This window comes from Pteropus alecto, unplaced genomic scaffold (genome assembly GCF_000325575.1).
Source record: "Pteropus alecto unplaced genomic scaffold, ASM32557v1 scaffold76, whole genome shotgun sequence".
In the NCBI taxonomy this organism is placed as follows: Eukaryota; Metazoa; Chordata; class Mammalia; order Chiroptera; family Pteropodidae; genus Pteropus; species Pteropus alecto.
The window spans coordinates 3,053,722-3,068,290 of NW_006443138.1; the positions used below are offsets into that span (position 1 = coordinate 3,053,722).

Consider the following 14,569-nt stretch of genomic DNA (forward strand, 5'->3'; position numbering starts at 1 on the left):
AGTGGTCCATCTTTTATTTATATAGCTTTCAAACCCAAGTGAGTTTCAAAGCCTTCTTCTATGCATGATCTCATCCCATTCTTACATATTCTTTGAAAAAGAGCCCACATTTCCTTATCCCCATTATACAGGTAAGGAAGTCAGGTTCATAGCCTGACTTGCCAAAGAAACAAAACTGCAATTTTGCTGCTAGATCAAAGGGTGGACATATTTTAAAGATCACCTAAGTGACTCTACTGGGAGTGCAGTGAAGTACCAACTATTTTCTTTCTTGCAAGTAAATTTTCTCCAATATGTCCAAATGTACAAAGTGATTACATAAAGGATATTGGCGCCTCAGTTAAGTATAGTTAGGTACCAAGTTGGACCCAAGAAAGGACAAAGTGATAAACGTTCACCCTGTGTCTAAACGACATCCTAACAGGAAACACTCCTTGATGGACTCTTTGGCAAACTTATAAGTGTTGACTACACTCCCAGTTACCCATAAAAATTGATCAAGTGTGGTTTAGGAAAGAAATTTCAAAATAAGCAGTCTGTGGAAAATATGTAGATTTACTCTTCCAATTAGCAAAACATAGACTTTACAGATCATTACTGAATTTAGAGGACAAATCTCAGAGTAAAATGACCTTGTTTCTTGGCTTGAACCAAAATGTTTAAAAATAAATACACAATTCAAATATGTTCTAGGCGAGGACTGGTTATTTAAGTATTGTATATATGTTTTATTCACACTCTTCTCCGTGTTACATCGAAGTATATTTTCTTTCAGGTACATAGGAGAACATATTATTAAGGCTAATGGTGTTTTATTTAGGAAAAAAAATACAATCACACCAAGAAATATTTTTCAGCTGCTTAGCAAAACACAAAAGGGAGGAAAAATAATTTGACTTTTTAGTTCCAATAGTTTTCAATTTTTTATGTAAGGTCAAAGTTGTACAATCTGTTCAGATTTTTATAGAACCTGAGTGAATAAAATGCAGAGGTAAATGAGTACTTTCTATTTAAAACAAACTGGCTTTTTACAAATCATGACTTTTATTTTAAAAAAAGAAAAAGAAAAAAAAAAGAAAAACCTCACATGTTCTCCTCAGAAAATAGGCCTGTGGGTTCTTCCACCAAGTGGTCCCGACAGGTGGGCAGGCCTCCTACTAGACTCGAAGGGGCTCCTCTGCTCTCTGCCGATGCCACAGCCTTGTTTGCTTTGGTTGCTCATTAAAACAATGGCTCTGTGCAATCATGAGAAACAAGACTGAACTGACTATTACATTGCACACAAGCTTTGTAGGAACTATCAAACAGTAACAACTCAATTACTCTTTGTGGCTTATTTTTATTCTGAATCAATAAGCAAGAAGTTTAGGTCTCCACAGCCCATTACGCCTTCTTCCCCACAAACATCTACTGAAGGAAAGTGTTAAGGCAGCATGTGTTAAGGTGTATCACTATTTCTAAAAATATTTGGAGGAGACAGGCATGCACCCCAAGTTTAGATGCTCTTAAATACTGAGTTGATTACTCAACTATGAAGATGTCTTCTGAATGCACAATTGATTTTTAGCAAGTACAGTGATTCCATTTTGATTTTATAAAAGAAGGCTAAGTTGCATGAATGTCTAAGAGTGGCTGAAAAACCAAGACTGCATGCTTTTTCAGCCTAAAAATAACCAGGGAGTGGAGCCAAACATGAACATATATTTCAGCGAAAAGGTGATAAACAAAAAGCCAAGCAGATAATATGCTGAAGAGTAAAGAAATCTCACACCATGGTTATGCTGACTGTAAAACAGAGTGAAAAAAAATCAAACTTTATAAGGGTCAAAACAAATGCAGCTAGGTGCGTGGATCAACCCAAAAGAACCCATGGCTAATATAGCTGCCATAGAGTCTTCTGAACTGTTAAACCTGATCTTATTATCCTACTTAATTCACCTTCAGTTCCAATAACCGATAGAAATTTCTCACTAAAACTCTAATTTGGGCATCAAAAATATTATTTTTAGATCAGAATCATAAAACTAATAACTCTATGTTAATCAGCTAATTTATGAGATAGAAAACATACAGTCCTTAATTCTAAAAAGACCATTTAATTTCTCATCCCAATTACTCATCCAGGTAGGAGGGGAAGGGAGAGGGTGTTTGAAATTGCATTAGAATACAATGTTTAGAGTAATATAAAACATCGGGAAAGAAACATCTGGAAAGAAACATCAAAGGCTAATAAATATGCAGTCTACATGAAATACAGGAAAACAGGAGAAAATACTGAGAGTACTTTGCTGCACTATGGAGATACACAGTAGCCATGATCACTTCCTTGATTACTCTTTGGATAGTTAATTCAATTGGCCTTAATTGCATATAAAGTGTGAGACACAATTAAGGAGGATTTGTCTTTAATTTAGCTCTGAAAGAAGCATGAACGGATCGAAACTCTAATCACAGACCACTGTAGATCATTAGAGCAATTAAAACACAATTACCCATCTTGAAGACCTTTCACACAAATTACTTGCTAACCTTTGGATCCGGGTTTCAGACTTGCAAAAACTTTGGGGTTCTTAAGAGCATGTGAGAGCTCATTGAGGAAGGAAATAAAGTGGGAGTCTCTTTCGGATTTCTTTGACTCAAAAATGACGACAATGGTAAAGTGAGGTTCTGGGCGGGTTAAGAAGTAGGTGCTCTGAACTTTGTCATCATAGAAGTGAACCACTTTCTCCAAGCTGTTAAGGTCAGAAGTGCGGTCTGTCATGATCATGATGACATTGGGCCAGTGCATTACAGGCCTGTCGCTGGGCAGAGACACCACAGCTGGATACTGGTCCACACCCTTAGGGGCCTCTCTGTAGGAATGGGGGTGGTGATAGCCATGACCCTGAAAGCTCTCAGACCCTCGGTTGTCAAAGATTAAGGACACGTTGGCAGCATCATATTTCCTGATGAAGCTGGAAATTTTTCCAAAAAGGTCTGGGTTGGCTTTTGCAGTCAATGTTTTCATTTCTGAAGCAGTCGTTTGCCGGCTCAGTGCTTCGTGAAAGTAAAAGCTAAATTTGGCAAGAAGCATGTTTTTGAGTTTCATCAGCCAAAGGAAGAGGTGTGGGGGCTGTACGGCCTTCTGAGACTGCCCTCCAAACAGATGTTTCTTGGTCTCCCGCTGCTTTTCAAAGATCTGGCCCCAGGTCTGCAGCTTGGTGTGAGCATTGTGCAAATTAACCAGAGATGGGAGGAACTTCCACTCTGAGACCTGAGCCTGGGCCTTCAGAAGATGACTCAGGACATCGACTTCCAGCTGGAAACTGCTTTCCAAAGGACTGAGGATTGGGTGGTGAAATCTGAAGGGGGAAGAGAAATTAACAGAAATCAGTGGAAATATTACTCCATGTTGACATTTTCTACCCTCAAAAAAACAAAAAACAAAAAACAATGTGGTCAAATAATATTACATTTAGGGGCAGGGGAAGGAAAAATGGAAGGATTCCATGTTGATTTATTTAAAAAGTCATTCTGCTATAACTTCACCATTTCAGAATTATGTCAGCATCATATTCTCTTGTGGAAATAGTCGTTTAAAAAAAAAATGAAAGTAGTGGCTATCTTTTCAAATACAGAGAGATTAAATTAGCTATAATTCTTTCCTAATTTATTTTATTCTGGGAATTGTATGACTAACAGTATCATCAAAACAAGGCATCCTCTTCTCAGGGTGTGGTCCTAAAGAGGCAGAGATAAAACAAAATGGTAGCTAGATAAAAAATATCTAACACATCGATCACTTTCCATTTATATTAGGATAGAATCCAAAATCCTTAAAAAGTTGTACAAGGCCTTTAATAATCTGGTTCCTTCTTAGCTTGAGCCACATTCCCATTCTTCTCACTTTCTCCAGACACTAAATAAGTAATTGGAAATGCAATGATATCACAAAGGTTAAGATAGTAGTGTGATTTCATTTTAACTTGTTCTAGACAAAATATTTACAATTTTTTTTGTTATAATTTAAATGTTTAAAAAATGTTTTAAAAAATCTACAGAAGTCACTGTGTATTGTGACTAAGTACACATATGTATATAAATAAAAGTTTTAACTTATTTACCCTTACTATGTACAATGTACTTGATAGTTAATAATATGTATTTTTTAATTGGATTACTACTCACTAAATTAATTTTGTGACTCAGGAATTGCTACCTGCTGTTTGTAAAACATATTCTGCTTTACCTGTAATAGTAATATTGAGGGGTAGAGAGACAGGATGTGGGAGTATCCTCTCTTCCAGGCAAAGGGAGAAAAGGTCTACTGCAAAGACCCTGAGGCCAGTGAGGCATGACCCTTGTCATCAACACTTCTTTCTGATGCTTTAGGTCTCCTCTTCAGAGTCACCTCCTTAGAAATGTCTTCCATGTCCAGCCCCAGACCAGGTCAGGCCTCCTAACTATATCCTCTAGTTTCTTAATACCTGTCTTCCCCTTTTGTAACTTAATCATACTTTATCAGACAAACTGGGACATGTAGTCACCTTTGCTTTGAGCTCCTTCCTGAGGGGAAGTAAAACCTGCCTACTTCCTTCACTCCTTTATTTCTACAACACATGGCGTTTAGCAGGAATTCAGTAACTGTGTTAAAATTCAGTGGTAACTATGTTAAGATTTGAATCCTAGTTTCTGTCTCAAAGATTCTGTCTGTGGTTTATGATGTAAACGACTTTCTTTCTGTAACAGTGGAATAGAATGGCTAAGGAGCATCCTCTCTGTATTGACCACTTAGAGCTTTCTTCCTCAGTCTTTTCTTCTGAGAAATGCCTAGGCAGTTTCAGTGTCTGCTGAGCCTGGTGCATGCTCCTTTTCAAGGCCTATATTAAGGCCTTACACTGTTCCCAAAGATCCAAAGCATCTGCTTAGGTTTCAGGAATTATCTTAGCAAGTGACCCCATTTTAAAGATGTGGGCAAGATCTAGCATTTACTGAGTGTATCTTATTCCCAGGCACCACAGGAGATGATTTACAGGCCTGAGCCCATGCAATTTAATTGCCTCACTGTTAATGAGACAGAAGCTTCTCACACAGGTCTGTTTTTACTGCAGTTGAAGCGTAAAATACTGGTAATCAATTAAACAATTAGGAAAAAAATCATCACAAGTATAGCTAGAGGTTTTAAAAATGTATTTAAACACTAATTAAAGGGATTATGATTAAGAGAGCCCTACTAGGTTAGACATTATAAGATAGAAACTGATTATCATGTGATAAATAGGCAGCAGTTATTTAAAATAACACATTTTTTCTATTATTTGCATTTTACCCTCAGACAATAACACATTTTTTCTATTTGCATTTTACCCTCAACATCTTTCAAGAGAGGAAGCTACAACATGGGTGGAGGGTCTAGTCTAGTAATATACTCAAAGAATCAGAAAGATAAAACAAAGCTCACATCCTCTAACTCAAGTGCTTAATTAACTAACTTGAACTCTTCGAACACTACATGCTTTGGAATAAACATTAAAAAAGTTTAACACACACACAATAGCATGTCTCAAAATCATTGAATTGTAAGAAATGTTCCTGCTTCCTTAGCCTAAAGGCTAAGGTCCCTTGACACTTAATGAGTATCAAGTATCACAAGATTCTATAAGCATGGATATCAGGAAATTTACCAAAGGACTATAAACACAGTAAGATTGTTAATGACAGAAAATGGTATGAGATTGGAGAAAATTCTACCACAAATAAAATAAGTTATTTTTCTGCTTCCAGTTGGAAATTATCATTTATATCCAACATTCTCCTTGAAAGAACATGAATTCTCTGTACGAAACTTCAGAAAGAATTCTGAACAAGCTCTTCCATAAACATATATTAAAAGTATTTAAATGCTCAACATTAGGATGAATATGAATGTCGAAGCTATTTTTCATTCTTAAAAGCTAAAAATACATGTTAATATTATCCTGCCAAGACTTTGAGATTAGTATTATGATGTATCATTTCCCCATTTCCACTCTGCTGTGTGCCTCATACCTATTCACAACTCATACTATAGGGGATCTGTTAAATTGTTGTAATCCAAAAATATACACCTCAGCTATGGCAGCAAGCTTAAACAAGTCTGAATACGGAATAAACTGACAATTATTTGCAGAGAACATCTGCTCTTTAAAAAGCCAAAAAAAAAGAAAGAAAAGCCAGAAAAATATATAGAGCACGCATGTGCAAACGCACACCTTCCTTTACAAATCCATATCAAGTTCCTTCCAAAAGAAGTATGCAGGTCTCATGCATGTGAGAAGTCAGAAGCCCAGTTAAAAATAAATCTGTAGCACAACACTGTGAATGTACTAAATGCCACAGAACAGTACACTTAAAAATGGCTAAACTGTAAATTTTATATTATGTATATTTTACCACAGTAAAAAAAATTGTACTTTTCGCATTTAAAACAATTACTTTACTAGTTTTTAGATACAAATAGTTGAAAATACAAAATGAATTAGCCAGAAATTTGCCCTGCAGTACCTCCTATGTTAGAAGGAGGTATTTATAATGGATATGAATAGAAAGTAATACATCTCTAATGAGGAGTACAAATAAAATAACAGTTCAGAAGAAGGAACAATTTCTTTTGGTTGAAAGATTGTGCAAGCCACACAGACAAGATCTGAATTGAGCCATAAAGCTTAAAGGGCAGGTAGGATCAATTTTTTAAAAAAGCAGCAAGTAGGATTTAGCCATGTGAAGATGAGGGCTTAAATTTCTGGTCCCAATTCATAACCACCCCTGATGCCACATCCTTTGCCATGTGACTCTGTAGCTTCTCCTACCTGAAGAGGAGTGTATTTTCTCACCCCTGGACTATGGACTGAGCCATGTGACTTGCATTGGCCATAGGGATGTTAACAGATCTGATGCAAGCAAAGGCTTAACGTGAGCTTAGCTGAGCTTGTTCTTTTGCACTTTGGGTAGCTGCTTCCCCTCTAACTTTGGGCTCAGAATGAACATATATAGAGCAGACTAAGCCCAAAGCTCACAATAATAAGCCAAGCCCAGCGAGACCAACAGTGTCAAGCAGAGCTACCCAGCTAAGTTTAGCCCAGGTCAGTCAACTCCCAAAAGACCTGCAAGCCTATAAGTGTAAATTTGGGGGTGTTCTGTTATACAGAATGACTGTTGTAATAGGTAACTGATACATAATAGAACAATGTGATGTGGTTCAGAACATGCTGCTCCAAAATATGGTACATGCCAATGAGTTAGCTCCAACTCCTGGTGACCCTATGAATGAGTAATGTCCACAATGTCCTGTCCTTCTCAGCTCCTATAGGCTCAGGCCTATGGCTTCTATTATGGAGTCAATCCACCTCACATTTGGGCTTCCTCTTTTCCTGCTGCCTTCCATTTTTCCTTGCATTATTATCTTTTCCAAAGAACCCTGCCTTTTCGTGATGTGCCCGAAATAGGACAGCTTCAGTTTTGTCATTTTTGCCTCTGGCGATGTTTCAGGCTTCATTTGTCCCAGGACCCACTTGTTTGTCTTTCTGGTGGTTCAAGGTATCCACAGAGCTCACCTCCAGCACTGTATTTCAAATGAATCAAATTTTTTCCTTTCAGCCTTCTTGACTGTCCATCTTTCACATCTCTGCATAGTAATTGGGAATATGAGGGTGCAGATGATCTTTGACTTAGCCTCTAATAACACATCTTTGCTCTTGATGATCTTTTTTGATTCTTCCATTGCTGTCCTTCCTTCTCTCTGCCTTCTCTTGATTTCTTGGCTACAGTCCCCATTTGAATTGATGACTGAACCTAGGTAAGCAAAATCTTTAACAATTTCAATACTAAATATTTTAAGCTGAAGGAAATTGAGAAACAACATGACCCTTCCCTGAATTAGGTCATAAAACCCTCAAGTGAGAGAAGCCCTCCCCATACCCCGAGGAAAAGAGCAGCATCCTTATCTCCAAAGACTAAGGGACACAGAGAAGAATCTGAACTAACAGGATTTGCTGTTTCCCTCAGTTTACAACATTTAACTTATACCCTTTTCATTCTATGTTTTCCCACAACTCTCCATTCTTCATCAAATATAGCATAAAAGCACAGGTTATGGCTTCTTTGTCACGTAAAATTATATTAAATATACTTGTATGCTTTCTCTTGTTAATCTTTTGTTTAAAGGGACCCTAGCCAAGAACTTAGAAGAGTAGAGGAAAAAGATATTTTTCCTCCTCTACAAATTTGAGGACATTCTAAGCAAAATAAATAATATGAACTAAGGTAAGAAATGGGGAACACATTAGATTAGGAACTGTTTTTTGGCTTCTGTTTAAAATCCTCAAAGACTTCTCTGAGGCTTCTTCATTTTTACTAAGAGTTTGGCTGCAATTTAAGGCATTTGATAAATCTTTGATGAATTTGAAAAGGTAGGCTGGTGCAAGATCACAGAAGGCCTTAAATCTGAACTGTTAAGATCTAGGTATGTCAAGTGTATAGAATAGAATGCATCCCACAGAAACTGCACTATTGTTGGTTTTGCTTATAAAATTTTCAGTGGGTAATAATTAACCTTGTTGAACTATACACACAACTGTTTCATTAACATCATGAATCTTTTTTTAAAGGAAAAAAAAGGACATAAAGCCCAAACAAATCAAAGTTGTCTTTGGTGAGAATTTTGTCATTTTGAAGGATTCAGATAAAAAAAACTATGCTTCCTAAAATGCAGATAAATTTTATGTAACTAAAAAAAAGTTACATAAATTCTGGCTAAAATTTATGATTAAAAAATAAAAATCACTGAATGGTATTATTCCTATGCCAGAGAGATTTTAAAAAGCTGTCTAGAATGCATAAATAATTGCTAACTTCTTCAAAAGCATTATTTCTTAAAATTATATTCTTGATTCAGGAGAGTAAATATCAACTTGCATTAAATCTATCTTCCAGTTTTATTTTAACCACAAAACAGAAAGATCAGCCAGAATTTTCTTTTATGCTCATCGTATAAAACAGTTAGGTAAATAAAGTCAAAATAAACTCTATAAAATAAAAAAATGTTCCATCGATGCTTCCTTGGAAAAAAAAAACCAAGTTCTACCTCTCCTCAAGAGTATTCAAGGAGTAGCAGACACTGTGATCCTAGAGGATCTAAATTCATTTTTTCTTCTAAAGGGCACACAATAAAAACTCATATCTGTAATGTTAATTACTCAATTTGAAATGCAGCATTATAAATGACTGTGATTCTTAAATAAGAATTTAAATTTGCTTAATGATGTAATAAGGTTACCAAAGAAGGAAACCTTCAACATTGTTCTACTCTGAACACAACTGGCATCCAGAGAAAAAAACAAAATATGCTTTCTCTTCATCTCTGAAAGTAGACTGGACATTACAATAACACACAGGATCTGCATCTCAAATCAGGGCCAGGGGTTTAGACTCCATGCTATATATCATGCTTGTTAATTTTTTAATATAAAAACATTTCATGGTTTGAAAGATGAAAGATTCACAATTTTTTATAAGTGTTTTGACATGGATCATATATATTGAGACAAATAAGCATTCCCTGAAAGATAAATTGGGTCCTCTGGGAAGAAGATTAACTCAATACAAGAGAACACCAAAATATGAATTATTTCTCTAGAATACTGGAACCATGAAAGAAATGTATTAGGTGTGTTATCCTGGCAAAAGGCAAACTACATTCATTTATACCTAAAATAATCCCACTTCCCAAAGGAAAATCAATATATTATATAGAATTTCTATCTTAACTATCTCAAAAATTCTTAACTAAAGAATTTTTGTTGTTCAAATTAACCCACAGCCTCTAATTTAGATAATTTTCAGGCTAGGATATACCTGTGATCAGTAATTCCCTATTAATAAGAGGAAGTTAGAATGGATGGAAGATGGAAACTGTAGATGAAAACAACTATTGACCATATGTGATGTTGCAACCCAGCTCCATCAGATTCCATTAGCATCCAATCAGAAGACTAATGGGTACAGCCAAGTACTGCCCTAAAAGTTTCAAGAATGAAATCGAGGCTTTAGCAGGAAATGGGAGAAATTCTCAAGCCTCTAGGAAGTGGGATGTTTCAAAGAAGGTTCAAAGATGATAGATCGCAAATGTAATAAAATAAAAATGAAATTAAATAGTAATAATTCCCAGGAGAGACACACACATACATATACAAGCACATGCACACACATCTGTAAGGTTCAATATTCAGTGTATTCTAATGTTGGCATCTTTTATTTATCCAAACAATTTTTTTCATGCAGACTATGTATCAGTAGCACAAGGAACTTTAAAACATACAAATTTGTGGGCACCCAATCCAGAATTACTAAATTTTACCTTATTGGGGAAAAAGAGGAGGAGCCCAGTGAGTATTTTCTTAAGCTTCTGAGATGGTTCAGCAAACCACTTCCACATTAGCATTTGGCAATCACCAGATGCAATCTCTTCCTTTTGAGCATCATATCGCCAATTGTACTTTAGTTTTTGGTTTTCAAAAGATTACTTTATTAAAAAATATATACATAGTAATCAGATTTGAGAAAGAAAATAATATTTACAAACAGAAAATCTGTACACATGTAAAATATGTTTAAAAAATGTGTATACCCATATGCATAGACTCTCTTGGGAATGATAGGAAGAACTTGCTAACATTCACTGTTTCTTAGGAAGGGAATTAAGTAGCTAAGACAGGGCAGCAGGCAGACTTTTCACTATGCATTCTTTTGTACTTTATAAATTTTGAGCCATGTTAACAATAAAAGAAAATTTAGAATACAACAGAAGATCAAAAATACATGACAATAAAAAATACATGACGTTTTTGGGACAACTGAAGAAATCTGAATATGGACTATAAGTTAGATGATGGTGGAAAATCAGTGTTAAATTTCCTGTGTGTAAACTATGTTATAGGTTTGTATGGTTCTTAGAAGACACAACCTGAATATTTAGGAGTGAAGTGTCATGATGTTTGTTTTGCATTTGACTTCCAAACAACTCAGGGAAATAAAATTATATACAGAGAGAGAGAAAACAAGCATGGCAAAATTTTAATAGTGAATCTAGGTAAAAGATACGTGTGTGTTCATTGTACAGTTTTTTTTTAAGTAACAGTTTTACTGGTATTTAATTCACACATGTAACATACATCCTTTTAATGTATACAATTGAACAGTTTTAATATATTCAGAATTGTGTAACCATCACCACTATCTAATTTTAGGACAGTCCCATTACCCCCCAAAAGAAACCCTATACACATTAACAGTTACTCTCCATTCTCCCTCCCCACCCCACCAACCCTTAACTACTATTTTCTGTGTCTATGAATTTGTAATCCACTTTCTGTGTCCATGACTTTGCCTAGTCTGGACATTTCATATAAATGATTGGCTTATTTCATGTAACATAATTTTACAAGGTTCATCCATGTTATAGCACATATCAGTACTCCTTCCTTTTTATTGCTGAATAACCCCTTGTATGAATATACCATATTTATCTATTCATCCATCAGTAGATGAACATTTGGATTGTTTCCACATCTTGGCAATTATCAATAATGCTGCTATGAACATTCATGTAAAAGTTTTCAAGTGTAAGATATATGTTTTCATTTTGTATTTTTCATTGGGTATTAGGAGTGGAATTACTGGTCATATTGTAACTCTATGTTCATTATACTATTCCTGCAACTTTTCTGTAGGAGTAAAATTTCAAAATGAAAAATTAGGGAAAAACTTTATAAAGGAAGAATAAAAACATAATAATACATTTACCAAACTAAATTGTGCTCAGAGAGAATGTGCACATTACATGATTTTATGCAGTACACAATTCTTATTCCTTGCAAGGGAATGTAGTAAGTGCTTATGATGTTTTCTGTCTTACTCTGACAGAAGACTATTTCATAGTCTTACTATGTCTTATTATTTATTCAATAAATAAAAATCAATCTTATTTACTGACTTGTAAAATAATCAACAGAGATAAATTATCTGGACTGGATGAAAAGCATCTCACTATTTGATACAAGCAATGATGCATACAGAATATGGACTCTGGAGTCATAGAGAAGTGGGTTCAAAGATAATTTGCATGACCCTGGGCATGCTTAACTTCCCTGAGACTCCATAAAAGTAGCACTAACTCACCTATACCTCAAATCAGATATATAAGAGGGTCTTGCATACTGCCTGGCACACAGTAGTTGCTCAGTATGTGCTAGTTTCCTTCAAAATATAAATATTCCCCCTTTTTTCCTGCAAGCTTAAAAATCAATTGCTGCTTTATTAAAGAAACAAGGATATGTTTTGAAACCAAAAAACAAGGTAAGTCTACTCTATACAGATGATCTTTAATTATTTTCTCTTTTTCTGGCTTCATGTGATCTCTGTACCCCCATTTCCGACTGCCTACTAAACCTCTACTTGAAGATCTGTTAGCAACTCAAGCCTGAATTGCTCCAAATTTTGCTCACTACTTTCCAAGCCAGCCCCTCTTGACTTCTCAATCCTGTAAATGATATTATCATTGAAGGTGCAAAACTTATAAATCATCAGTGACAGAAACCTCTCCTTACTCCTACCATCCTATTGCCAAAACTTGTAGACTTTCCTTGTCTTCATCTCTTTTCCCACTGTCTTGCAACCAGGAGGCCCTACTATCACCAATCAGATTACCATAAGGGCCTGCTAAACTACCCTTTCCTCATGTAACCACTCCCTTCACCATTCCAAACCACACACCAGGACCATAGTAATCAGTCTAAGATAAAGATGAAAACAGAGACTTCCCTATTCAAAAGCCATTCATGGTTCTCCACTATTTAGCAACTATTCATTTATTCATTCAACAAATACCTATTGAGCACCTACTATGCGCTAGGCTCTGTTCAAGGTGATAAAGACATAGAAGCTGTCATGGAGCCCACATTCTAGTTGTGAGAGAAGAAAAAACACTCTAAGTAAATAACAGTAATTTCAGATGGCAATAAGGAATGTGAAGAAAATAAATCAGGGGAGCAGGATAGTGCCTAAGGGAATGATAGTTTTGGTAGGATGAAGAGAGAAGACCTCTCTGACATTCGAACAGAGACTTAAATCATGAGTAGACAAGTAGGATAAGAATGTTTCAGGAAGAGAGAACGGCAGGTACCAAAACTCTTTCAGTATTCTGAAATCATCTTCTTGTCTCAAAGCGTCTGCTCTCCTTTCCAAGCTTTGCTTCCAAAACCTTATCTACCCTTAAAAGTAATCTTAGATTCTATGTCCTCCATAATGTCTCTCTTAATCTCCTCATTTTGTCCCCTTTGCCCAGTCCATTAATCAGATGAATATTATCTTTTATTTGGGAATATAAGTTAACATATCTACCTTTCTCTTTTAAGCAAACATATATGAACTCACATTTTTAAAGGAGTGGTATCCTTCAAGGTAATTACTTTCCATTTAGTCCATCATGAAATTACTGAGCACCTACTATGTGTAAGACACTATGTCAGGCTCCAGGGACCCAAAAATAAAACTGGGTCATTCACATCAATGATGTTCATGATGCTCCTTAAATTCTTTTGGTATTGCCTTTAGGTCAGGTAGTGAGTAAGACATTAAAACTAATCTCATCTCTTTATAAGTAGCAATTTCCTTCATATGAAAGTTTTCCAGTCAATCAACATTCTTTAAAAAAAAAAAAAAATGAAACTGGCTACAAATAACTTTTGACTATGAAAAAACAAAAAAACAAAAAAAACCTCCCAAAACCTTGAGTATGCCCTCCTCAGAAGCACAGATGCCTGCCTCCACTATGAGGAAATTTATGAGGAAATTTAAAACAAAACAAAAAGTAGGCCACAGGTGCCAAAAGCAATTATACAGGAGCTTCCAACACATGTAAGTACTGGCTGCATTAGAGGAATAAGTGAATAGTAGTTTGTTAAAAAAGTCACAATATTTTATACACAATTCTTTTATGGCTATATGAACTCTTTCATAAATACCAAAATCAGTTATATTACATCTTTTAAGGATTATTTCATTATTGGTCTTTTGCTATTGCTTAGGGAAGTTAAGTATCCATCTAGTATGTTGTTAACTGAGCCCAAAGAAGGTGCCCAATATATACCGGTTGGTTAATTAATATGTACAAAATGTAACACAGCTATTCTCTTGTTATTTCATCATAGATTTTCATAAGAGTGTGGGGGAAAACTGAGGGTCTGTGTGGGATCGAGAAGCTGCTGCATTTTATCTCTCCCTCCCTCCTCACCTACACTGACCTTGAGCTGTATTTCTTGAGAATGGTGTCCAAAAGGCCAACGAGCTCTTCGGCACTGATGAACTTCTGTGTGCTGAGGGTATACATCTTCTCATAGAAGTCTGCAATCTCCATCCGAGCCTGAACGAAGAAGCACAGCTGCTCCGACAGGTGAGAAAGGAGTTCTTCCACATGAGGAGTGGCCCCACCCAGGGCACCACGGCCAGTCACCACCTTCTTCAGCTCATTATGCAGGGAGGTATAGATGGTGCGGAT

The 14,569-nt window shown here is 35.9% G+C and overlaps 1 protein-coding gene across 1 annotated transcript in view; it reads right to left on the bottom strand.

Annotated features, from left to right (window-relative positions):
- Positions 1 to 537: 537 nt before the first annotated feature.
- The window catches only part of CUNH12orf66 (chromosome unknown C12orf66 homolog), a 19,202-nt gene continuing 5,170 nt past the window's right edge, over positions 538 to 14,569 (bottom strand). The window contains exons 2-3 of the mRNA XM_015598555.2: positions 14,316 to 14,569; positions 538 to 3,341 (exon numbers count right to left, since the gene is read on the bottom strand). Of these exons, the coding sequence (XP_015454041.1) occupies positions 2,525 to 3,341; positions 14,316 to 14,569 (1,071 nt within the window). The 3' untranslated portion in view covers positions 538 to 2,524. The remainder of the gene's footprint in view (positions 3,342 to 14,315) is intronic.